Raw genomic sequence first — 25196 nt, 5'->3', positions numbered from 1 at the left:
CCCCATTCCCCACTTGGCTACCCATACACTAGGTGACAGATATTCTCATTGAGGGCAGTAAATTGCTGGGGACTCCTAGAGAATCTGACCAGCCCAAGAGGAAAGACCTAAAGATAACATCAGAACTTCCCCAACAAAGTAGCCTAACTGGATTATCCAGCAGTGAAGCTCATCTTTGATAAACTAACCATGCATAACTTTACAGATTCCAGTCAGCTTTATAGATCCCCAACTCTTAAAAATGAACGGCTAAGATCACCAGGCATATGAAGTTTCCAGTATGAAACAGATCAAGAGAGTAAATACAAGACTAGGTAACAAACTATTCTAATATTCCACAAAAATAAAGAAGAAAGTTTGTTTTCTCTGTATTCTCAGAGATGAGAGCATTTGGAATCATGAAACAAAAATGTACACTATAAAAAAGAAAACGAATAAAACAGAGCTATTGTAAATTATAAATATGGTAGCAGTGATTTAAAAAAATCAGAAGGGTTAGAAGATAGAATTATAAACATTTCCCAGAAAATCGAGAAGATAAAGATAGTGAATAGGAGAAAAGATAAAATTGAAGGAATGATCCAAGAGTTTTAACATTTGAAGAGTAGAAACTTCAGGAAGAGAGAACAGAGAAGAAAGGAAACATCAATAAAAGAATACAAGAGGGGCGCCTGGGTGGCTCAGTCATTTGAGTGTCCGACTTTGGCTCAGGTCATGATCTCACACTTCGTGAGTTCGAGTCCCGCATCGGGCTCTGTGCTGACGGCTCGGAGCCTGGAGCCTGCTTCCGATTCTGTCTCCCACTCTCTCTGCCCCTCCCCTGCTCATGCTCTGTCTCTCTTTCTGTCTCTCTTTCTCTCTCAAAAATAAATAAACATTAAAAAAATAAAAATACATAAAAGAATACAAGAAAAATCCATAGAAGTAAAGGACGTGAGTTTACACATTGAACGGGTCAAAGGACGTGAGTTTACACATTGAAAGGCCAGCATAATAGATGAAAAAGGACCCATTATTAAGGACATATCATTGTAGTGAGTCAGATCACTGGGAAGAACGAAGATCCTGGATGCTTCCAGAGGGGAAAAACAGGTCACAACAAAGGATAAGGATTCAAAATGACTGTGGACTTCTCAAAAACAACACTGAAAGCTAGAATGCAATGTGCCATGCCTTCATTCTTCTGAAGAATTATTTTCAACACTGAACTCTTTATCCAGTCAGACCATTAAACAAATGCCAAAAGGGCAGATAAAAACATTTTGAAATGTCTCAAAACATTTACTTGTTGCAGCATTTAAAATGTCTTATTTTAGAGATACATGCTCACATATCTACAGATGAAATGATAAGTTTAGAATTTACTTCAAAATAACCCATCTGGAAAGGCTTGAATTGGTGGAGGGTATAGATGAAATAAGAATGGCCAGAAATGTTAATTGTTAAAGCTGAATAGTGGTGTGTGGGGTTTATTATCCTATTCTTTATTTTTGCATAGGTTTGGAAACTCCCATAATAAAAAGTAAACTTACAAATGCACATACTACTACAAAGCTTTCTTTTGGAAAATGTGCTCCATGAAAACAAGGAAGTATTAAATAAAAAGGAAGATAGGGCACAGAACATTGTTCTCAAAGTATGATCTCCAGGCCAGTAGCATCAAAGCCAACTGTGAACTTGACAGAAGTGCAGATTCCCAGGCCCAACCTCCGATCTAATGAATCAGGAACTCTGGCTATGAGGTTTGGTATTCTGTCTCAATGATTCTGATATATACGGAAGTTTGAGAGCCACACTCAAAAAATAGCTGTGTTCAAGTAAAGAATGGATATCTCATTTCTCTTAACAGCTTGTTCTCTGGACTTTGATATTTGATCTGACATTTTTTTTTTTTTTTTTATTTAAAAAAAAATTTTTTTAACGTTTATTTATTTTTGAGACAGAGCATGAATGGGGGAGGGTCAGAGAGAGGGAGACACAGAATCCGAAACAGGCTCCAGGCTCTGAGCTGTCAGCCCAGAGCCTGACTCGGGGCTCGAATTCACGGACTGCGAGATCATGACCTGAGCCGAAGTTGGCTGCCCAACCCACTGAACCACCCAGGTGCCCCTCGATCTAACATTTAATTGAATGCAGTCGTTATACATAAAGGCAGAAGAATTCCTATTAGTTGTGCTATTGGTGCTAGCAATCTGAATTGGACAATGGATGTGAAAGGTTCAGACCTTGGTAAATTGTTAAGTCAGGTAATTGTCTCAGAAACGGACTAGTTATGAGTTGAACAGATGAACATCTACCATATGTCATTCTGACTGCTGGTCTGAATGGCATCTTGACATTCTCTGCTAGCATTGTTCATTGAATTTTCCATGATCTAAAATGTCTTTTTCCCTCCTCCACTATCAAAAGCCTGTTTTTTCTCTGGGCCCAACCTAAGCCACAACTTTTCAACAAACCATTGCTCATCTTTTTTACTTAACTGTAAGATTTTGTAAAAAGAAAACATAGACTCTGGTGCGCCTGGGTGGTTCAGTTAGTTAAGTGTCTGACTCGATTTCAGCTCAGTTCATGAGATCAAGCCCCCGCGTCAAGTTCTGCACTGGATTATCCAGTAGTGAAGCTCCAGAGCCTGCTTGGGATTTCTCTCCCCACCTCTCTCTGCCCCTTCCCCGTTCTCTCTCTCTGTCTCAAAATAAATATATAGACTTAAAAACAAAATAAAACACGGAATAAGCAACTGTTATGTGCTAAGCATTATGCTAGGTGTTTTACATGTTACCTCCTTTAGTCATCATAATAATCTCCTTATAACCTAACTAAAGATTAACATATATTTAGCCTTTTCATATACGTGCTTTTCTCTTAGTTTGTGCCTTCGATTTTTATTTCAAGAAGAATGGTAATTGACCACTTCTATTTCATAGTACAAGGATTTCCATTAGCCCATTGGTTCCCAAACGTCATTGTGCATCTAGAAGGCTTGTTGAAACAGATTCCAGTTATATTTGTAAGTTTTATGTAAAAGTGAAATTTTTTTGAAAGACATGAATATTTTCAAATTATTGAATTGTTTTTGATACTTAGAAGGCTTGGAAAGAATTAGTTTTAGAAGCCAAGTTAAGGTCATTAAGATATGCCTTGATCATAAAGTAATTATAATCAGGGGCGCCTTGGTGTCTCAGTCAGTTAAGTGTGTGACTTCGGCTCAGGTCGTGATTTCATGGTTTGTGAGTTTGAGCCCCACCTTGGGCTCTGTGCTGACAGCTCGGAGCCGGGAACTGCTTCAGATTTTGTGTCTCCCTCTCTCTCTACCCTTCCCCAGCTCACACTCTGTCTGTCTCTCTCACTCTCAAAAATAAAGATAAAAAAAATTTTTTTAACAAAAAAAATATTACAATCAAATAACTTCTGGCAAAGTTTTGTAACATTCCAGTAATGTTATCATTATGTAAATGCATCTTCATGGTTCTACTATCAAATTATTTGAATAAAAGTTCCTTACTGGGTGGTTTTTCCCAGTACCTAGCACAGTACCTGTGTGAAAACCTGTCAATTGACCTATAGCAAATCTTTATATATATATATTTTTTAAGTTTTTATTTATTCTGAGAGAGAGAGAGAGAGAAAGAGACAGAGAGAGAGAGAGAGAGAGAGAGAATTCCAAGCAGGCTTCTCACTGTCAGCACAGAGCCCGATGCAGGGCTTGATCCCATGAACCATGAGATCATGACCTAGCCAAAAATCAGGAGTTGAATGTTAGCCCACTGAAAGAATTAGTACCTAAATTTCTAATTTTTTTTAATGTTTATTTTTGAGAGAGAGAGAGAGGCAGTGTGTGAGCAGGGGAAGGGCAGAGAGAGAGGAAGACACAAAACTTGAAGCAGGCTCCAGGCTCTGTGCTGTCAGCACAGAGCCTGACCGCGAGATAATGACCTGAGCCAAAGTTGGACGCTTAACCGACTGAGCCACCCAGGCGCCCCAGTACCTAAATATCTAAAGTGAAATGAAGTATTTCAGGCCCAGGGAAGAAAAGAAAATGCATTACACTATCCTTTCTCTGCTGGGCTTCAGGCTATCTTGGGTTTTGAGGTTTTGCATGGTCTACCTTTTTCTTAAACTTCGTTTCTTACCAGACTCCCTCCAGTCATGCTACACTTTTAGTGTCTTATCTAAGCCTACTCTTTCCTGCCCATAAATATTTATATGTGCTTTTCTTGCTGTCTGGAATGTTCTTTCTTTCTTCCTTTGTCCATTCCATTACTTTCTTGGAAACCTTGGCCTACCTGATTAGATTACTTTTTTAAAAAATTTTTTAACATTTATTTATTATTGAGAGACAGAGAGAGACAGAGCATGAGCATGGGAGAGGCAGAGAGAGGGGAGACACAGAATCCGAAGCAGGCTTCAGGCTCTGAGCTGTCAGCACAGAGCCCAACGCGGGGCTGGAACCCACAAACCACAAGATCATGACCTGAGCTGAGGTCGGATGCTCAACTGACTGAGCCACCCAGGTGCCCCTGATTAGATTACTTTTAATATAGGCTTTCTCAACATAATGTACCTTTCTATTTATGGCTTTTACAGTTGAAGTTTTACATTTCTTGTGTGATTGATTTGGTTAACGTGAGTTCTGCAAAGTTAAGAACCATGCCTGTTTATCCTCGGCATTGTATCCCCAGTGCCTTGAATAGTACTTGGTAAATCATAGATGTTCATAAATATTTCGTTGGTTGGTTGGGTTACATGCATAAATAAATAAACATGAAAGGTTTAAATCATGGTTGTCCAATAAAAATGTTAGTCACATATACAAGCCATATAAGTAATTGAAAATTTTCTAGTAGCCACATCAAAAAAGGAAAAACAAGTGAGTTTGATTAATTATATTTTATTTAACTTAATATATCCAAAATATTGTCATCCTAATATACAGTCATAAGAAATTATTACTTAAGATATTTTACATTTTGTTTTTTACCAAGTCTTCAAAATCCAGTGTGTATTATACACTTACAGCTCATTTTAGTTCAGACTAGCCATACATGACTAATGACTACTATATTGGACAGCACAGGTTTCAATGTCAAAGCATATTAAAAATTAAGAAATTGGGGGCTGCCTGCATCATGGTCCAGCCTTTATCTCAGGGTAAATTTTGAAAACAGGATTTTGTTTATTCAGAAATTCCCAAAATTGAGATATATCAAATAAGTGTGTTAAATGAAAAAAATTGAAATGAATACTTAATATTTATAGTTTGCTTACCTATATATTTTCTTTAAGATTTGCAAGTTACAAACGGAAAATACAGTCTTGGAAAAGACATCACGCATTTGAGGGCAGTGAGATTATTCAAACTGACCTTGTCTAAGAATCTTTTCTTAGGTTCTGCTCTCTTAAAGTAACATTTTTATTAAGTGGCTTTAATTATTTTAGCATTTTTTATTGTAGGATGAGTCTGGGAAGGTTCTTCTGGCAAAATATGACTGTATTTTAATGAGTCTGATGCCACCAAATTTAAGATGCACTGTTATTTTATATGTCACATTGCCATTTCAAGTTGATACCATTTGTAAGACATCCTTATTTCAGAGACAAAATTTGTATGTGTGGAAGGGAATTTTATAATGGGTGAAATGAGGTATTTGAGTAGAAATCTCAAAGAGGAAAATGAATGTGGTAAGAGGTGACATGGTAGGAAGCAGCAGTTGTCAAGTTCCTCCATGGCTAGTTGAAGGAACTGTAAGGAGGCCTGTGTGACTGGAGGCCTGGATGGTCTGTAGACAAGGGGAAAGTAGTAGGAAAAGAAGGCAGAGAGGTATGCTCCTGATTCTATAGAGCCTTGTGGGTCCTTGTGAGGACTTTGACTTTGTATGCAAAATGAAAAGGGAAGTTATGGAAGTCTGAGCAGTGGAGTGATTTGATCCTTGTAACAAGATCACTTTTGGCTGCTTTGTTAAGAATAGTTTGTAGGAGGAGGATGGAAGCAGGAAACCAGAATTAGGCAGCCCTAAGAAATTATACACATAATCCAGGTGAGACATAGCAGTGGTTTGGATCCAGCTAGTATTGCTTATTAGAAGTGAATGGATTCCAGATTTATTTTGGAGGTTCAGCTGACAAGGTTTGCAGATTTGCTGATGAATGCCTTATATGATTCAGTGAAATGAGTCGGATGATTTCAGGTCTAAGCAACTGTTGGTTACCATTTATGGAAATGTAGAAGCCTAGAGTTTGGTGAAGCAAATCACATGACCAGTTTTTGATGTGAGATTCCTCTTAAATAGTCAGGAGAAGACACAAAAGAGGCAATTAAGTAAGAGTTTGGAGGTTAGGGAAAGAGGACCTGGCTGAAGTTATAAATTGTGTGTTTGTGGACATGTGAATGTACATGTGTCAAGTGGTATGTGTGCAAATTTATCTTTTGATCCTCATATCATTGACTGTTTCTTCAGAATTCCCTCCCCTGCCAACCCAGTATGTTTAATTTTTGATTTTAATGTTAGTGGTTTTGTAAAACGTTAGATGATATTTGCTAAACATTTGTCAAATGTGTGGCTCTTGGTTAACAGTGGGATAGAAAGAGGAAGGTTGTAAGGAAAGAGACTTTTTTGTATCATTTTTAACTTTTTACTTTGAAATAATTTTATATAAAAAGTTGTAAGACTAATGTGAGAACTCTTGTGGACACTTAGATTTACCAATATTTTAATGTTTCTTTTATCATGTTCTCTAGACACATGTACACATGCCTTATATCTTTCCCTGAGTCATTTGAGAGTAGGTTTCATATATCATACTTCTTTTCCTCTTAATACTTCAGTGTATAATTTCCAAGAGCAAAGATATTCTCTTTGCAGGTATAACCATAATATAGCTGGCAAATTCAGGACATTTCATGTAGTAATATCTTTTTTCTAATTTAAAGTCTGTATTCCAGTTTTGTCCATTGTTCAGCAGTATCTTTTGTAGCATATTTTTTCCCTTCAGTACAAAATCCAGTCTACAGCGTGTATTGCATTTAGTTGTCATGTTTCTTTTAGTGTCTTTTAATCTAGACCAATTAGCTCCTTAGCCTTTCTTTGTCTAGTGTAACATATTTTTGAACTCTGGGCAAGTTATTTTCTAGAATGTTTTTCATTTAGGACTTGATGTTTCTTTGTGATTTGATTCAGGTTATGCATCCTTGGCAAAATACACTAAAATGATGTGTCCTTCTCAGGGTATATCTCACTAGAGGCACAGATATCTGTCTGCTTTTTTTTATATGTAAATGTTATGGTTAAGATTTGAAGGGTGGGGAGGTGAACGAGGGTTCTATGACTTAAAAAGAAAGTTGGAAAAAACATTGAATTAAGCTTGGTTCATTATTTGCCACTAAAAATCTTCCAACTTGATTCTCCTCATTTTGATTCTCCGCTAAAACTTTCAGATTATCATGATTTTTCTGGGTGGAATTCTTACAAGGAATGCATTTACCAGAAAATGGAAATGTCTGCTTACCATAGCATTTATTCCTCCCTGTAAATCATATGATATATTCATTGATACCTATGTTCATTGATAGTTTCTACATTTACATAGCACTATTTTCATTCCTTACACTGGGGACTTTCCCAAGATCATACCATCTATGTTAGATTCTGAATATAGCCAGCTGGCCTGCTTTAATGCCTCTGTCATTGGCCTGTACAAGTGATGATAATCTTATGTGGTCCACTTTGAACATTTTGTTGAATATCTTTTTCTTTTCACTTTAAAAAAACTTTAAATTTAAAATAATTGTACTTACACAGAAACTTGCAGAAATGGAACCAGAGGTTTTATTTATCCTTCATCCAGTTTCCCTGCATCGTAAGATCTTACATAGCTGTAGTACAGTTCAAAACCAAGAAGTTGATATTGGTACAACCCACAGACCGTATTCACATTTTACCAGGTTTACGTGTACTCATTTGTGTGTATGTCTGTGTGCATGCATGCACATGTGTATGTAGTTGTATGCAGTTTTATCACTTGCAAAGATTCTTGTAACCACCATTACAGTAAAAATAGAGAACTGTTTCATCACCACAAAGATCCCTCATTCTACCCCTTTATAGGCTCTTCTACCTCTCTCCTCTCCTTCCAGCCTTCTCTCTCATTCCTAACCCCTACAACCACTCATCTTTTCATCAGTTCTGTACTTTTATCCTTTTGAAAATTTTATATAAATGGAATCACACAGTATATTATCTTGTGAGATTGGCTTTTTTCCTCAGTATGAGTAAGATGCACCAGGCTATTGAATATGTCAATAATATGTTCCTTTTATTGCTAAGTAGTATATGTACCATAGTTTGTGTAACATGAACTAATCAAAGGACATTTGGTTTGCTTGCAATTGAGGGGCTGTTACTAATAAAGGTCTCATGAACAATGATGTGCATGATTTTGTGTGGACCTTAGTTTTCTGAATTTTGGTCTCCACATTCAGTAAATAAATATTTGTTCAATGTCAGTCACTGTCCTAGGGCCTGAATTATACTGGTGTACCTATCAGGGGCTCTTGTACACAGTCTCTAATCACATATGTTTAATCACATATGTATGTAATCACACATGCCTGAACAGTATGTCTGGACTCACATTTTATGTGTGCTTTTGTAACCTCTTTGTATCTTCCCACATATTAAGTTGTTCACTTTCCAGACTTTGGAAATACTGTTTTTGAATGGATATCTTCTACTCCATTAGGAAATGAACATTTGCCATTTTTGGACTGCTTATTGTATCATTCAGATGTCCACTCATGGAACCAGAAATCGCTGTAGATTTTTCAGCAGAAAGTGTTTAGAACTAAACAAAAGAAACACTTTGTGGGTAGTGCATAGGTAGTAACTGCAGGAACCAGCTTTTATTCCTTGGGTCAGAGAAACGAAGGGACGAGGTTGGGGTTATCTGAACTTAGAAGTTGGAGGGAGAGCCCCGCCGAGTTGGGAGTTGGACTTCTGAAGAGAAAGGGTTGCCCACTGGTGCTGGTACCAGTATCCCAGGAGCCTTTTGGGACTGAGGCTTAAACTTCTGAGTTGAAAGGACTGCCTGGTTAGTACTTTCAGAAGCTGAGACTCAGGCATCTGGAGATGGGAACACTGTTCATCTGCTATCTCAGAAGCTTAGAGGAAATGCACTGTGACATCTAGAAGAAGGATTATACCCAGTGTAGTTGGTATTAATATCTTAGTAGTTTGAAGGGGAATGCTGTAGAGCTCCACTTCACGTATCTAGTAAGTGGCCCTTGCACAGTTGATGCTGGTACATCTGAGGTGGCCAGCTAGTTCAGGGGGTTCTAAAAGAGGCTGGAGCCCGGAACTGACTACCATTTCCAGGACTAAGGACCTTTGCTAGACAAATGTTGATGGAAACAGTATGTAACAAAAAACACAGGCTTTTTCTGCCTTCCTCCTGGCTTCCAGTCTCTGGGTAGAATGGTGCCCATACTGAACCAACAAAGAAGACTAATAGAGGTAGAAATGTATTTTGCCGTATCCCAGTCCCAGTAGCATAAAATAGTATAGAAGGGTGGATTTAAGAGAGCCGATATGGTTAATAAGAAGTGGCAAGCTCATTATCAAATGAGCTTTTAAAGAATTCCCTGCTATGAGTCTGAATGGGTCTTTTCAATGAATCTGCAAAAGCCAGAGTCTCATTTTCCCCTCTCACCCTAGCATCCCTCCAGCCCATCAACTCCCCTTGTTACATGATTATGCATATTATGTTATATATTATTACATATAATATGTTATTGTTATGTATATTATACATTATATATTGTTAATGAATTATATATTATATACATTATATGTTTTATATGTTATATATTATGTATATTATGTTATTACATATTATACATATTACATGTGAATTAGGCCTAGGTAATCAGGCTGCTGGTACATACCCTCCCCCACCTCTACTGCCCCTTGTCTCCCCCAGCCCTACCTTGATTGTGAAGCAGGATCTTAAAGAGAAGCAATGACAGATAGTTTTTCTTACGATAATATTGGCAACTGCAGCATCCAGTTTCTAGGAGCAGCAGTGCCACTAGTGGCTTCCAGGGTCCAGAAGAGGAAGCGGCCTGTCTGTACAGTTGACACCATGGGGTGCAGTCTCAGAGTTCTCTCTCTTACCTAGTCTCCCCTGGCTCCTTTCCATTTTCTGACCTCGTTTATTTATATTTCTTAGCAATATGAGCTGCCTGATACTTTCAAAAGAAACTTCTTCAGTGAGCAAGCATCAGTTTCTCTTACTTGTAATTTAGAGCAATGTTTGATGTATTTTATTTGAATCTGGTAGGCTTTATTTATTTTCTGTTTGAACAAAGATATTTTAATATTTTGCATTTATTGGTAAAAAAAATTAGATGCTCAGCTTAGATAATTTTGTCTTTAACCTCAGGGAGCATTGGACAGGATATCTGGCAATGAGTAGAATAAGGGTGAAATCTCGATTGTGGTGGTACTAGGTGGCTAAAACTAAACAGAAAAACCAGCCAGGCATCTTCCTGACCAACAGAATCTGACAAAGGTTGTGGTACAACCAGGGCTGATGGAAAATGAGTAGGGAATCCACAGAGGAGAAACCAGAGAAGGGCAACTCAAAGTTGTGTAAAAAGTCTACCCAAGTCTCTGGTTAACTTCTAAACAATGTATGTGGGAGACAGATAGAAAGTAGTCTTAAAATGTGATCTGAGTCACTGCCACCATGGGAGAGATGTGGGGGAGCTAAAGCTGCTTTCAAGAACATTTGCCATTTTTTTAACTGTAGGTACCAAGAGAAGGAATGTAGTTAGTGAGGAGATAATCCAGAAAAAAAGAGCCAGAGAAAGGGAACCCCAAATGTAAAACTCGGTCCAAATTTGTACCCGACCTTTCATTTGTGTGTGCACAGGCCAGACTGAAAGTACTCTAAACTGAGACCCTAGCTGCTGCCCATTGAACACATGACAGAATTAGCAATTTGGGTCTGAGCATGTTAATTGCCTGCTGAAACAAAAACAGAATTTTTTAGAGTAAAACAGAATCCAGAGTTCACAACCTAACATTCACAGTTTTCAGGGTCAACTCAAAATTATTCAAGATACAAAAAGCCAGGAAATTACAGCACATTCTCAAGGGAAAAGACATGAACCAAGGCCAAATTCAAGATGAGCAAGATGAATTATCTGATAGGGATTTTAAAGCAGGTTGTATGTTTGTGCGAGGTAAAAGAAAATAGGCTTGTAATGAATGAAAAGGTAGACCATTTCAGCAGAGAAAAAGAAAACATAGAACCGATGGGAATTTTAGAACCACGAAGAACGATATCTGAAATAAAAACCATTCACTGTCTGGAATTTATAGTAGAGATGACAGAAAATAATTAGGATTTTGAATATAAATCAAAAGAAGTCATTTTTTTTTAATGTTTATTCATTTTCGAGAGGCAGGGGAAGGACAAAGAGAGGGGAAGACACCGAGTCCAAAGCAGGCTCCAGGCTCCGAGCTATCAGTACAGAGCCTGATGTGGGGCTTAAATTCACAAGCTATGAGATCATGACCTGAGCCAAAGTCAAATGCTTAATTCACTGAGCCACTTAGGCACCCCCAAGTAGTCATTCTTAACCCAATTTTTATTTTGTTTTGTTTTATTTTAAATGAGCAGAATTAAATGGGTTTTAGGAGTCGTCAGAGAGAAAAGAAAGTGAAAAAATATTTGAAGAAATTGTAGTAAAACTTTCCAAATTTGGTGAAGAATATAAATTTATATATTTGAGAAGCTCAACCGACAATAGGACAGATTGAAACCGGATACATCATAGTCAAACTGTTGAAAACCAAAGATAAAAAATCCTGAACTTAGCTATAGAAAAATGACACATAAATGGGGACATTCAAACTACTGTATACTTCTCCTTAGAGATCATGGAGGCTAGAAGACATCTTATAATGGATTCAGTGAAGATACTCTTCAAAAATGAAGTGAAATAAAGATATTTTTAGATAAAGGAAAACTAAGAGAACTTGTGGGCAGACGACCTGTGCTACAAGAGATGCTAAGGGAACTTTTTCAAGCTGGAGAGAAATACACCAGAGGTAAACAGATCTTTAGGAACTAATGAAGAACATCAGAAAAAGTGAATATGTGTTGGTAATTATAGGATTATTTTTTCCCTTTTAATGCTTTTAAGATACAGAAAATCTGAATAAGCCAGATCTAAAAACCTGAACTTAATATCTCCCTACCAAGAAAACCTGTCCACATGATTTCCCTGGTATGTTGTTTAATACATCCAAAGAAATAGTTCCAATCTTATACAAACTCTTTCCTACACTTTCCTACACAGCGTAGCTGTGAAACCTAAACCTGATGAAGACATCACAAGAATATTAGAACTCTATGGTAGACATAGATACCATATTCTTTTATAAAATATGAGCAAATCAATAGAAGAATTATGTATAACTTCTCAGCCTTTTGGCTAAGATTATGTGTAGTATCTATTCTTATCAGTTTAATATTTGATACATCCTCTATCCACGGACAATATAGTAAATGGATTTTTGGAGCAGGGAGATGGAATAGGAGGTTCTTCCATCCACTCCACACATCGACCTTGTATTGCAGTTCCTCCAGGCATGTTGCACTGCCCGCACCCTCAGGACAAAAACAAAAAAGTGGATTATATATAATGAACAAACAAATGTACTTTATCTTAGGAATTAGAGGTTAATTTAATGTAGCAAATCAATCATTATAATTCACCAGTTTTTTAATTTTATTTAAAGCCAAGTTGGTTAACATATACTGTAAAAATGGTTTCAGTAGAGTCTAGTGATTCATCACTTACATATAACACCCACTGCTCATCCCAACAAGTGCCCTCCCTAATGCCCATCACCCATTTAGCCCACCCTCACCTAATACCCCTCCAGCAACCCTGTTTGTTCTCTGTATTTAAGAGTCTCTTGTGGTTTGCTTGCCTCTTTTTATATTACTTTTCCTTCCCTTCCCTGTGTTCATCTATTTTGTTTCTTAAATTCTACATATGAATGAAATCATACAATATTTATCTTTCACTGACTGTCTTATTTTGCTTAGCTTAATAAATTCTAGTTCCACCCATGTTGTTGCAAATGGCAAGATTTCATTTTTTTATTCCATTGTATAGTAAAACCTTGGATTGTGAGTAACTTGTTCTGCAAGTGTTCCACAAGACAGGCAAACATTTTTAATAAATTTTAACTTGATAAATGAACAATGTCTTGCAATACAAGTAGTACGTGACTGACATCACATGATCACAAATGAACCAGCGGGTCTTCTTTCTCTCTCTCTCTCTCTCTCTCTCTCTCTCTCTCTCTCGCTGTTGAATTGTGGGTGATGGTCTCCCATGCTTGGATACTCCGTCTCAGGCCACGGTGTTTGACAGAAATCAGTGATTTTCCAGTACGTTGGAAGACGCCCACAAATGGCACTAGTGTAGTTTTTGTCACTTCAAAGCACCTGTGGACAGTCCTTTGCTTTTCCATACAAGAGTAAGCTTAGAAATGCTTTACTTCATTTTAGTCAGGCTGCCTGCAGATATAGACCCTTTCCTTTGCTGCTTTATTGCCAATTACATTAAATACGGTATTTGACAAGAGTGTATTAATACTGTAGTGTAGTCAACATCTGTGCAAGCATATACAGTGGCCCCCAGGAAGAAAAAGATTCCATTGAGCCAACAAATAGCCGTGATTCTGTTAGTGATAGTGAAAGTTGTCCTCCTCTCTCTTGTCTCCCTCACACCACCCATGAAGGTTTTCAAAGGTAGGTGCAGGTTAATTTGTCTATTTTTCTCTATATTTTGTATTATATTACAATATTGTCATCATTTTTTATGGGTATTTTTGGGTTGTAGAACGAATCATCTGAGTTTCCATTATTTTTTGTGGGGAAATTCACTTTGATATGCAAGTGCTTTGGATTACAAGCATGTTTCCTGAACAAATTATGCTCACAAACTAAGGTTTTATACCACATCTTTATCCATTCATCAGTCAATGGACATTTGGGCTCTTTCCATAATTTGGCTTTTGTTGATAGCACTGCTAAAAACATTGGGGTGCATGTGCCCCTTTGGATAATACCTGATAGTGCAAATGCTGGGTCATAGGGTAGCTCTATTTAAAAATTTGTTTTGTTTTGTTTTTTCAGAGAGAGAGAAAGCATGAGCAGGAAAGGGATAGAGAGAGGGGAGAGAGAATCCCAGGCAGGCTCTATGCCATCATTGTGGAACCCAGTGCAGGGCTTGATCTCACAAACCATGAGAGCATGTCCTGAGCCCAAATCCAGTTGGACGCTTAACCAACTGAGCCTCCCAGGTGCTCCTATTTTTAATTATTTGAGGAACCTCCATACTTTTTTCCAAAGTAGCTGCATCAGTTTGCATTCCCACCAGCAGTGCAAAAGTATTGTCCTTTCTCCCTATCCTCGCCAACATCTATTGTTTCTTGAGTTGTTAATTTTAGTCATTCTGACAGGTTTGAGGTGGTATCTCATTGTTTCCTGATTTTTATTTCCCTGATGTAATTCACCATTTTAACAAACTAAAGACAAAAATTCATAACAAATTTCAATAGATCAAAAAGGTTTTGACAAAATCCCAATATTCATTTAAATTGAAAAAAAAAATTCTTAGGGAACTAGAAGTAGAAAGGAACATCAGCCTAATGAAGCGCATCTACAAAAACACATAGTTTAACATCATGCTCAACGGTGAAATATTTTATGCTTTTCTCCTAAGATTAGGGTCAGGGCAAGAATGTATGTGCCCTTATCACTTCAGTTTTAACATTGTATTGGTCGTCCTAGTCATTTCAGTATGGCAAGAAAAAAGATCTAAAAGGGCATAAAGATCAGAAAGCCAAAAGAAAAACTTTGCAGTAGCATCAAGGTTTTGTAGATATTTTTAGGTGTAAAATAGGTGTTTTAGGTGTTGGGAGTACTAAGTGAATTTTGCAAAATCATAGAATATACGGTTAATATACAATTATGAGATCTATTATATACCATAAGCAGTGAAATTTGAAAAACAATTCCATGTACAGTAACATAACAAGACTTAGGAATCAGTCCTGCATTATGGATTGGACATGTATAATACAGGCTACGTGAGATTATTGAGAGAAATTAAAGAAGACATGAATAACTGGAGAAATGCCCATGGATTAGAAGGCTCAGTATTGTTAAGAGGTCACACCTTTCCATATTAATCTATAGAAAATTCTATGGAATTCCTGCAACCTGGTACTAAATGTTCTTGGAAATACAATGTGAAATGCAAACTACCTAGATTAGCCCAAATAGGTTTTAAAAGGGGAGTAGAGTTTGAAGATATACACTACATGATTTCAAGACTGATTATTGGGCAGCAATAATTTGGTGTTGGGAGTAAGAATAGACTTCTTTTTTTTTTTTTTTTTTTTAAGGATTTTATTTTTAAGTAATCTCTACACCCAGCGCGGGGCTCAAACTTACAACCCCCAGATCAAGAGTTGCATGCTCTACTGACTGAGCCAGCCAGGTGCCCCAAGAGTAGACATATAGGTCAATGGAACAGAACAGAGTCCAGAAGTAAACCCAAGCAAGGATGAGGAGTAACTGGACTTTGATAGGCTGCTGGTGAGAATGTAAAATGATACAACTAATTTTTGGCAGTTCCTTAAATATATAGTTACTTTATAAGCCAGGCATTCCACTCTAGGTCAGGAGAAGTGAAAATGTATGTCCCTACAAAGATATGAATTTTCACAACAAATTTATTCAAAATAACCAAGAAGTGAAAGCAATTGTCCATCAACAAGTAAATAAATAAGCAATATGAAGTTCACTAAAATTTTAGTTGACTTTGAGTTTCTATGTCTTCTTACACTCTGTCCACTGAGTTTAACCTTTCAGATAGTCTTTCATTCTACTTGTGCCAGCACCAGAGAAATCTCTTCTAAAGTATCCTGTGGTACTGTTCTAGACTTTTGGGTCTTTTCTATAATGCTGCTTCTGTAATTTTCCTTACTGTCTTCTTGGGAAGTCCCTTTGCTTCTTCTTTTCATGGATCTCAAATACTTCTTGCTTCTCTTCGTTACTCCCTCATTTTACTGATGCATATCTCCCAGGTTTGAAAGATAAATTTTTATTTATCTTCATGGTTTAGAACTTTCATACCAATTAAGTGCCTGGGTGTGAAACCCTTAAATATCATTACTATATGTCTTTTTTCTTGGACTAAATTTTCTCATGGAAGAATCTTCCTATAGACAGAAGAGGATGGAAGGAGACAGTGTGAGTGCTAGGTTTCTGGGAGTCAAGTAGGGGAAAGATCTTTAGTATAAATACTTTCTGATTTGCTTTTTTTTCCCCTTCCCCTACACCCCACACCCACTGCTGTGTAAGACTGTCCCTACTTCTTACACCTGTCTCATACCATCTCTCTGAGAGCCAAGAGTGGGGCTTCTAACACTGTACAGTGGTAGGTGAGTAGTCACCAATGCTTGGGATTCCAGGGATCTAGTTTACCTTTTAATGACTCTTGGTCAGTTTTGTTTTCAGCTCCACCCTTGCCTTTACCTTTATGGCTACCTGATGCTTCCAGTTCCCTTGCTTTTCCATAATTGCATACAAACTGGCTTGATTCTTTTGCCTTCTTTTTTCTTGTAGATGTTTAATTTTCAGTTTTTTTCAAGCCTGCTGAGTCAGTTACCGCATTCTACTTTTAAATTTTGTTGAAAACTTTTCTCTTTTTTTTTTTTTTCTTTGTGGATTTATGCCTCTTGTTCCTATAAGGTTATTTTGGCAGATAATGGATGCTTTGGGCTGAATGTTTGTGTCCTCCCCAACCTCATGTGTTGAAGCCTTAATTCTCATTGTGATAGTAATCAGAGGTGGGGCAGGGCCTTTGGGAGATAATTGGGTTTAGATGAGGTCATGACACTGAAGTCTACGTGATGACATTGGCATCCTTATGAGGGGATGAAGAGAGCTCTCCTTCTTCTCCACGTGAGGACACAGCTAGAAGGCAACCATCTGCAAACCAGAAAGAGGGCCCTGACAAACACCCCACCATGCTGGCACTGATCTGGACTTGTAGCCTCCAGAACTGTGAGAAATTTCTGTTTAAGCTACCCACTTTATGGTTTTTGTGTTATAGAATCCCAAAGAACTAAGACAAACCAAGACAGGTATAAGTGCCATTTTACTTTTTGGTGTATTTTCTGTCCTTAACAATGAATGTTGACATGGTAAAGTATGAGGTCCACCTACATTTTCCTTGATGTTTTCCTTTCTGATGTTGGCTTTCTTCTATTGCGTGCATTTTCAGTGGGGGCACAGCTTGGTTTTGGGGAGAGTGAGATAAACTCACTTGTGTTGGGGCGCCTGGGTGGCTCGGTCGGTTAAGCGTCCGACTTCAGCCCGGGTCACGATCTCGCGGTCCGTGAGTTCGAGCCCCGCGTCGGGCTCTGGGCTGATGGCTCAGAGCCTGGAGCCTGCTTCCGATTCTGTGTCTCCCTCTCTCTCTCTGCCCCTCCCTCATGCATGCTCTGTCTCTCTCTCTGTCTCAAAAATAAATAAACATTAAAAAAAAAATTAAAAAAAAAAAACTCGTGTTAATTGCAATTGTGTTTGAATGAAGCAGTTATTGATTATATGTTGGGAGGTGTTGTGTGTTGAGACAATATATAAGCTCGATTGCATAGACTTCAATTTATTCTCTTTTGGGGGGGTACTGCCACATTTAAAAAAAAAATTTTTTAATGTTTATTTATTTTTGAGAGAGAGAGAGAGGGTGTGTCTGCGGGGGAAGAGCAGAGAAGGAGACACAGAATCTGAAACAGGCTTCAGGCTCTGCGCTGTCAGTACAGAGCCTGATACAGGGCTCGAACTTGCAAACCACGAGATCATGACCTGAGCTGAAAATGGACGCTTAGTTGATGGAGCCCCCAGGCACCTCTAGACTTCAATTTATTCTCTTAAACACATTCTCTTAAGAAGTTCGTAATTTTCTTTACTATATAGATCTAGCTTCCCTCACTTTTTCGCATTTTGGGAATTCTGTGTTCACAGACTATATATTATCTGACAATTGGTGCGTCCCTCTTTTCTACCACCTGCCTGTCAGATTGCTGATGGTAGAACTGGCTAACTGTACATTTTCTGTCAACTACCACCTCTGTGTATAGGTATCAAGATACTGCATCTCATAGTAAGTTTTCAAATTCTTTAATTCCACCTTCTAGATTATCATTTTATTCCATTTCTCTGTAACTCTATTAAACGCTTGACATTTTTCTGCATTTCTAAACTTTGAAAGAGGGAGACGAGATCATAATTGGTATACTTTGGCAGATTTAGGAATTTGGCAAATCTTAAACACTGACTTCAGATTTTACTAAGTCACTCATATCCAGAGGAAGGCTAGCAGTGGGTTTCTCTTTTCAGGAATATTTTAATTGTGGCATTGTACTCATTGGAAGATTGTAAGCAAGTTTTGAAAATGTCAAAGAGGGAGGAAAACCATTTGATGGAGAAACTAGTGGATTTTGAACTAATAGGATCTTATTTTCTAAAGCTTTAAGGATGTTAAGCCCAATACAAACTGTAAAACATTTTGAGGAATGGTAGCTGGAAATAGAATGATTGTGAAGTGAAAGTTTAAAAACTTCTGGCCTATTTAGAACAGTAGACCTAATCAGTTAAATTATTTACTTGGTTCTTCAGATAGCGTGTATTCTTCCCTTCCTCCAAGAAACTTTTTTTAGGAACTGAATTCCATTCTTAAGACTTGAATGTTTGGCATTTCATTAAATTTCTAGTAATCATTGTATTTATGATTGTTAAGTATTGGTTTGTTTTTGTTTTTTTTTTATGTGTTTCTGTATTCTTAATTACTGAAGCAGGGTATGCATTGTCTTGTTTTTTCTTTTTCTTCTTTCTAGTATATTCTACCTCCCACCACAGTCTGAACTATGATGTCTAGCATATAGTGATTCAGAAAATACTTAATTTATATCCTTTAGCTAGTCAGAACCATGATTTGTTGTATTAATCTTAAAAGAGAAACTGTTTCATAATCTAAAGGACATTGTAGAGTTCAAATGTTTTTCCTAAACAAACACATAAGGTGATAAAAGATTGATACTGTTAAAGGGAGGAAAGAATAAACAGACCTTAGAAATACAATATGTAGATTCTGTTTATCAAATAAGTTAATTATTACATTGGGCAGGGAGAACTTTTTCCCCTCTATAGATAAAATTGTTCACAGGAGAAGAAATTGATTGACTCTCAATACTCTGGTAAAAGAAGAGGTGGTATATGTGATGGGGTCCTGTCATATTTGAATTCATTTACTGGACAAAAGTCAAGGATATAAAATATTCATTTTAAAGAATGTGAAAGACTGAACCAAATAATTGATATTTTTATGAGATGTTTACATTTTGATAGAGACAATCTCCTCTATCTAATAGAGGTCTGATGTAATATTTATTTTATTTTTCTTTTCATTCAAAACTCTCCTGGCTGTTACTATCAAAGATATTTAAAAAGCTAGAAGTTAATTTGAAATACTTGAGGGCAAATGTTAACATTATTTTGTCACAGAATGTGAAAATATTTTATCACATTGAATGAAATACAACTATTCATGATGAGCATTTACTTTTGATTGATAGAGGCAGGGGGAAAAGTAGTAAATATCATCCCTAAAACTTGGCCTATTTTGTGTGTGTGCTTTTGGTGGCATTCCCACTAGTTAAGCTAATTGGAAGCAGTTGATGAAAATATTAGCTCCGTTCTTTTTTTAAATATATTTACGTATCAACTCATTTATAAGAATAGTGAATGAAACTTAGTTTTTGGTAACTATGCTCTTGTTGTGCTCTTTATGTGAGACATCTTCAAAAAAAGTTATTTGAGTAGAAACAAAAGAATAACAGGCGTCTTGCAACAGCCAGAATGTATATGTTCGTTTTTGCTATAGGGTGTAACACTTCTAAGAATATAACTAGCTTTTCATTTTCTACTGTTTTCTCCACAGCCTCATGATTTTGATGAATGTCGATTTGATATTAGTGTAAATGATAGCGTTTGGTATCTTCGTGCTCAGGATCCAGATCACAGACAACAATGGATAGATGCCATCGAACAGCACAAGGTAGGGTCTCCAATGTTTATCCATCCATGAAGGATTAAGCAAGAGACTGGTAGTAACTCTTTTAAAAAGTTTTTAAATGTAACGTGTTATTGAAAAGTTGAACAATATTTGAGTGGTAAAGATTAAAGCAGTACAGGTGTAAATTTTTTTTAATTTTTTAATTTTTACTTTTGAGAGAGAGAGAGAGTGTGTGTGAGGAGAGGGTCAGAGAGAGACGAAGACACAGAATCTGAAGCAGGCTCCAGGCTCCGACCTGCCAGCACAGAGCCCGATGCCGGACTCGAACTCACAAACCATGAGATCATGACCTGAGCCGAAGTCAGACGCTTACAGGCGTCCCTATAAATTTTTGAACTAATTTTATTTCTAACACTTGAGTTGTTCTGAAGCAATTTGCTACAACAAATATTTTTATTTATTTTTTGAAGATCTAATTGACTTTGTTAAACAATACATGAGTCGGGTAGCACCCCATCTAGCAAGTTGAGAGGCACCCCAACAAATGTGTTCAATTGTTAATTAAAAAAAATATGCCTTTTTTTAAAATAAAACATATTCTTGATTTTTATACTTAGGATTTGCTTCATAGTTAATGCCTCTTTTATGATCTGGATAAAAGGACTTTTGAAATAATATTGGGTATAAAACCCTAATATTTAGAAACTTACATGTTAATTTTTGCAGTCCTCTATAGCTGTTTGGGTAAATTCATAGTGTAAATATTTGTAAATCACTTAATTTTTGTAAATAAGAAGCCATCTAATAATAAACCTTTAGAAAGCCTTTCTTATGTAAATGTATAAGCCACATTGTAATTTAAAGCTGTGAATAATAATTGATAAGTAGACTAAGTAGATATTAATAAATCTGCAGCATTAGTGAATTCAGTATATTATGATAAAACAAGGAATAGGGAAAGGTATAAATTCACGATGCTATTCCTGAGTGTGACTTAAGAGAACTTTGTGCTTTGCATACTTGTCTGTACTTGTTTATTTGGGTTTCACAGAGTTGTAGTTGAAACACCTGTTTTGGTCACTTAACAGATGCAAAACATGCACACATACAACATGCACACACACATAAACAAGAAGAACCTGTCTGATTTGAGGTACGACAGGCATTCTTTTTGGTATGAATCATGCATTAGCTTTTATTTCTTGATTATTGATTATAAATTTTTCCTGGCATAAAGAAAATTGGCTGTAATGCCCATTTCTTTCCTCTCTGTTTTAGCTTTAGTTGAAAACTGGTTTAAAATTTTGTGTGTTGGGTTGCCTGGCTGGGTCAGTCCAAAGAATCTGCTACTCTTGATCTCGAAGTTGTGAGTGCAAGCCCCAAGTTACGTGTAGAGATCATTTCAAAATAAAATCTTAGGGGCACCTGGGTGGCTCAGTCAGTTGGGCATCCGACTTCTGCTGAGGTCATGATCTCACCATTTGTGAATTCGAGCTCCCTGTCAGGCTCTGTGCTGACAGCTCAGAGCCTGGAACCTGCTTTGGATTCTATGTCTCTTTCTCTCTCTCTGCCCCTCCCTGCCTCCTACTCTGTCTCTCTCTGTCTCTCTCTGTCTCTCAAAAATAAATAAATGTAAAAAAATAAAATAAAATCTTAAAATCGTGTGAATGTTGGTTATTATATTATTCAGAAAAGAGTCTAAAAATTGAAAAAATGGCTAATAGTTTTCTATTATATAAAAAAGAAGTGAGCTAAAATCCCAGAATCTGAATGCTTTGAATCCAGGCTGACCTCGATTCAAACACTACATCCTGTGCTGTGTATGACATATGTGACTTTTGGCATGATAATTTACCTCTTCTTGGTGTGTATAAGTAATACATGAGATAATATATGTAAGATTACTTACCATAGTGGCTGATATATTTTCTCACTTATGACAGTAAAAAAGAAAGGGCTTTATAGAGTGACAACTAAATTTACTAAATTATACCTGTTGTTTTTGACTGAAGTATTCTACATTCAGTGAGAGTTGCTAAATGTGTATGCACATAAAGAGAGTAGCGTAGTTTGTGTATTTAATCAGGGCCAACCCTTTTACTAATGATTAAAGATATCATTTAGTAGAACTAATTTCTATATTTTTAACTGAGATGACTTTTAAAAGCTTAATCAGTTGATTAACTGATTAGTTGATTATAGGGATTTTTGTTTTCTGTTTTAAGCATATCTTATTTTGCTTGTTTTTCTTAGTAAAGCTGAACCTGAATTCTTTGCAGGTTCCCATTTTGTATTTTCTCCACAAGTGAAGAAGGATGCATAAAGCATATATTTCTTCCATATCATTGATTTCTTTGCATCATTGAACAATGGATAGGTTTAATCTGAGTTTTATTAGTGCAGTGTGACTTAAGCTGAGATAACAGATTTTTGGTGAACTTTAAGTTTTTAGAAAAAAGATTCAGCAGCAAGATTTCAGATACATTATGCAGACTTTTTCTTCCTGACTTCTAAAAATAGTTTATTCATAGACAAGGAGAAATCATTGTTAATTATAATTTTTATTAATAATTATTTAAGTGTAGGGGAGCCTGATGGCTCAGTCGATTAAGCATCGTCCTACCCTTGATTTCAGCTCAGGTCCTGACCTCAGTCAGGGTCATGAGATCAAGACCCTGTCTGGCTCCACACAGGGTGTGGTGCCTGCTTAAGATCCTTTCTCTCCCTCTCCCTTTGCCCCTCCCATGCTCGTGCTCTTTCTCTAAAAATAAATAAATAAATAAATAAATAAATAAATAAATAAATAAATAAGCATATATATATATATATAATTTTTTAATATAAAATATGTGATACATGCCAACTAAGCAACATATCAATGAAAATTTAAATTGAATATGAATTCCAAAAATAAATTGTTTGAGTTAGTAAACTAATAGGAGGGAAACAATTCAAATGGTATCTCCAAACATAACAGGAAAGTTTTTTTGGTTTCTTGTTTTTTTCTGTAGACCAGAAACAGGGAGGTAGTGGGGCGCCTGGGTGGCGCAGTCGGTTAAGCGTCCAGCTTCAGCCAGGTCACGATCTCGCGGTCCGTGAGTTCGAGCCCCACGTCAGGCTCTGGGCTGATGGCTCAGAGCCTGGAGCCTGTTTCTGATTCTGTGTCTCCCTCTCTCTCTGCCCCTCCCCCGTTCATGCTCTGTCTCTCTCTGTCCCAAAAATGAATAAACATTGAAAAAAAAAAAAAAAAGAAACAGAGGTAGTGAGGATATATTTCCTAATTCATTCTTCAGTATTACTAAAGAATATTACATATTGGAACCTAAATTTAGTAATTTTACTATTTTAGCATGCATTGTTATATTGATACTCAAAATTAATATCAAATTATTAAAGCATGTTGATGATGATAGGACCTACTACTTATTGAGGATCACCCGAGTATTAATGATTGCATTATGTACTCATGTGCTTTATATTCTCCCTGCTCGTCTGATAGGTGAGGGAAGTGTTGTGTTACAGTAGAGAAGATGGAGGTTTAGATTAAATTTAAGTAACTTGCATGAGACTCTACTACCTTTTAGTTCTTGGATGCTTAGGATTTAATTTTATGTTGATTCTGCTTTCACTCAGTTCCATTGGTAGACTGAGTATTTGGAAATCATTCCCATAAGCTCACCTCCTGCAGATTAGATCCATTTATCATTTGAGTTCTACTGCCATATATATGCAAGACAAATACGAATTCATCTTTCTGCCCATGGGCTCTCAAAAAGAGCATTGTATTATTTGGTTACTGTTTGAGCAGTGGATTCTGGGGTCTGACAGATATGGGATTGAATCTTGGCACTACTGCTTATACTATATCATAACTGTGTGACCTTGACAAGTTACTTAGTGGAGGAAAGATGACAGTATGCTGTATATATCCCTTCCCCCTCACATCACCCTCCCCACCCGCACAAAAACAAAACAAAATGATCAAGCAAGCAAAGTAGCCTAGTCATGATAAACCAAGAGTACTTCAGAATTGATAAATTCCCATCATTTCAGCTCATTCAGTTCAATTTACAGTTAATTCCTCATTTCACCACCTGCCCTTGTGAGGACACAGAACACTTGGAAGAGTGGGCCTTTTTCTCTTCTGATGTCATCAGATGGCCCTTCATTGCCTTTTCTTGCTATTGGGCCTCTGTTAGGGCTTTCCTGACAGGCATTAGTAGTTTTTAATATCTGGAAGATATTAAAGGTTTCTGTTCCTTCCTTCCCAGGTAGCCCTTTTACTCTTTATAATAACTGTGTATCAATCCATTTCACACACGTACACACACACACACACACACACACACACACACACACACACACGCTCACATACACCAAAAATTCTTACAGGACTTCTTCAGCAATGTGGTGGTGATAGCTAACAGTTTTGAGGATTAATGTGTGTCAGATATGGTGATAAACATTATATACATTATCTCATTTTACTCTCATAGTCTTGTAAGATTCTTATCCTACTTTTATAGATTAAGAAATTGAAACAAATTAAGTAACTTGTCCAAGGTCAAATTGCTAACCAGTGAAGGAGCCACAGCATTCAGGTCCAGGTCTGTCTGACCTGAGCACCAGTTTTTTAGCCAACAAGCACATCTGCCATCCTTATAAGTATGTATTTATGTAGAATATATTTTGTTGACTTAAATCATTGGGCTTCTTGAATCACAGTATTCCCATAGTTTTTATATGTTCTTCATATCTCTTGTGTGTATTTTAGACCATAAGCTCCCCTAAAGACTCAAATACACAACTTTGTAGGAATCAGCAAAGCATTGAGCACATAAATTTTCCAGTTGAAACAGTTTACAGTATTGTAAAACAAATTTTGTGGGGGAAATTTGGAATTTTTGAAGTTGTTTTTCTTTCATTCTTCATGATTGATCTTAGAATAGAAATCCATTACGTTCTATATTCTCTGCTATTGTTTTGTTCTCCTTGGTATTCATTTCAGAATAACTTGCTTACTAGAAGA

At 36.8% G+C, this 25196-nt stretch overlaps 1 protein-coding gene and 1 non-coding gene across 3 annotated transcripts in view; both read left to right on the top strand.

The window, feature by feature from the left end:
• CERT1 (ceramide transporter 1) overlaps positions 1-25196 on the top strand; it is a 105116-nt gene that overhangs the window by 17288 nt on the left and 62632 nt on the right. For both annotated transcript variants that reach the window (XM_045495887.1, XM_045495877.1), the window contains one exon: positions 20093-20209. In XM_045495887.1, the coding sequence (XP_045351843.1) occupies positions 20093-20209 (117 nt within the window). The remainder of the gene's footprint in view (positions 1-20092; positions 20210-25196) is intronic.
• Positions 12477-12667, top strand: LOC123582227. The gene has a single exon (XR_006704275.1). It is a non-coding gene; the product is annotated as a U2 spliceosomal RNA (small nuclear RNA).

This window comes from Leopardus geoffroyi, chromosome A1, assembly GCF_018350155.1.
Source record: "Leopardus geoffroyi isolate Oge1 chromosome A1, O.geoffroyi_Oge1_pat1.0, whole genome shotgun sequence".
Taxonomy (NCBI): domain Eukaryota; kingdom Metazoa; phylum Chordata; class Mammalia; order Carnivora; family Felidae; genus Leopardus; species Leopardus geoffroyi.
This window is presented reverse-complemented; position numbering and strand designations above follow the sequence as displayed.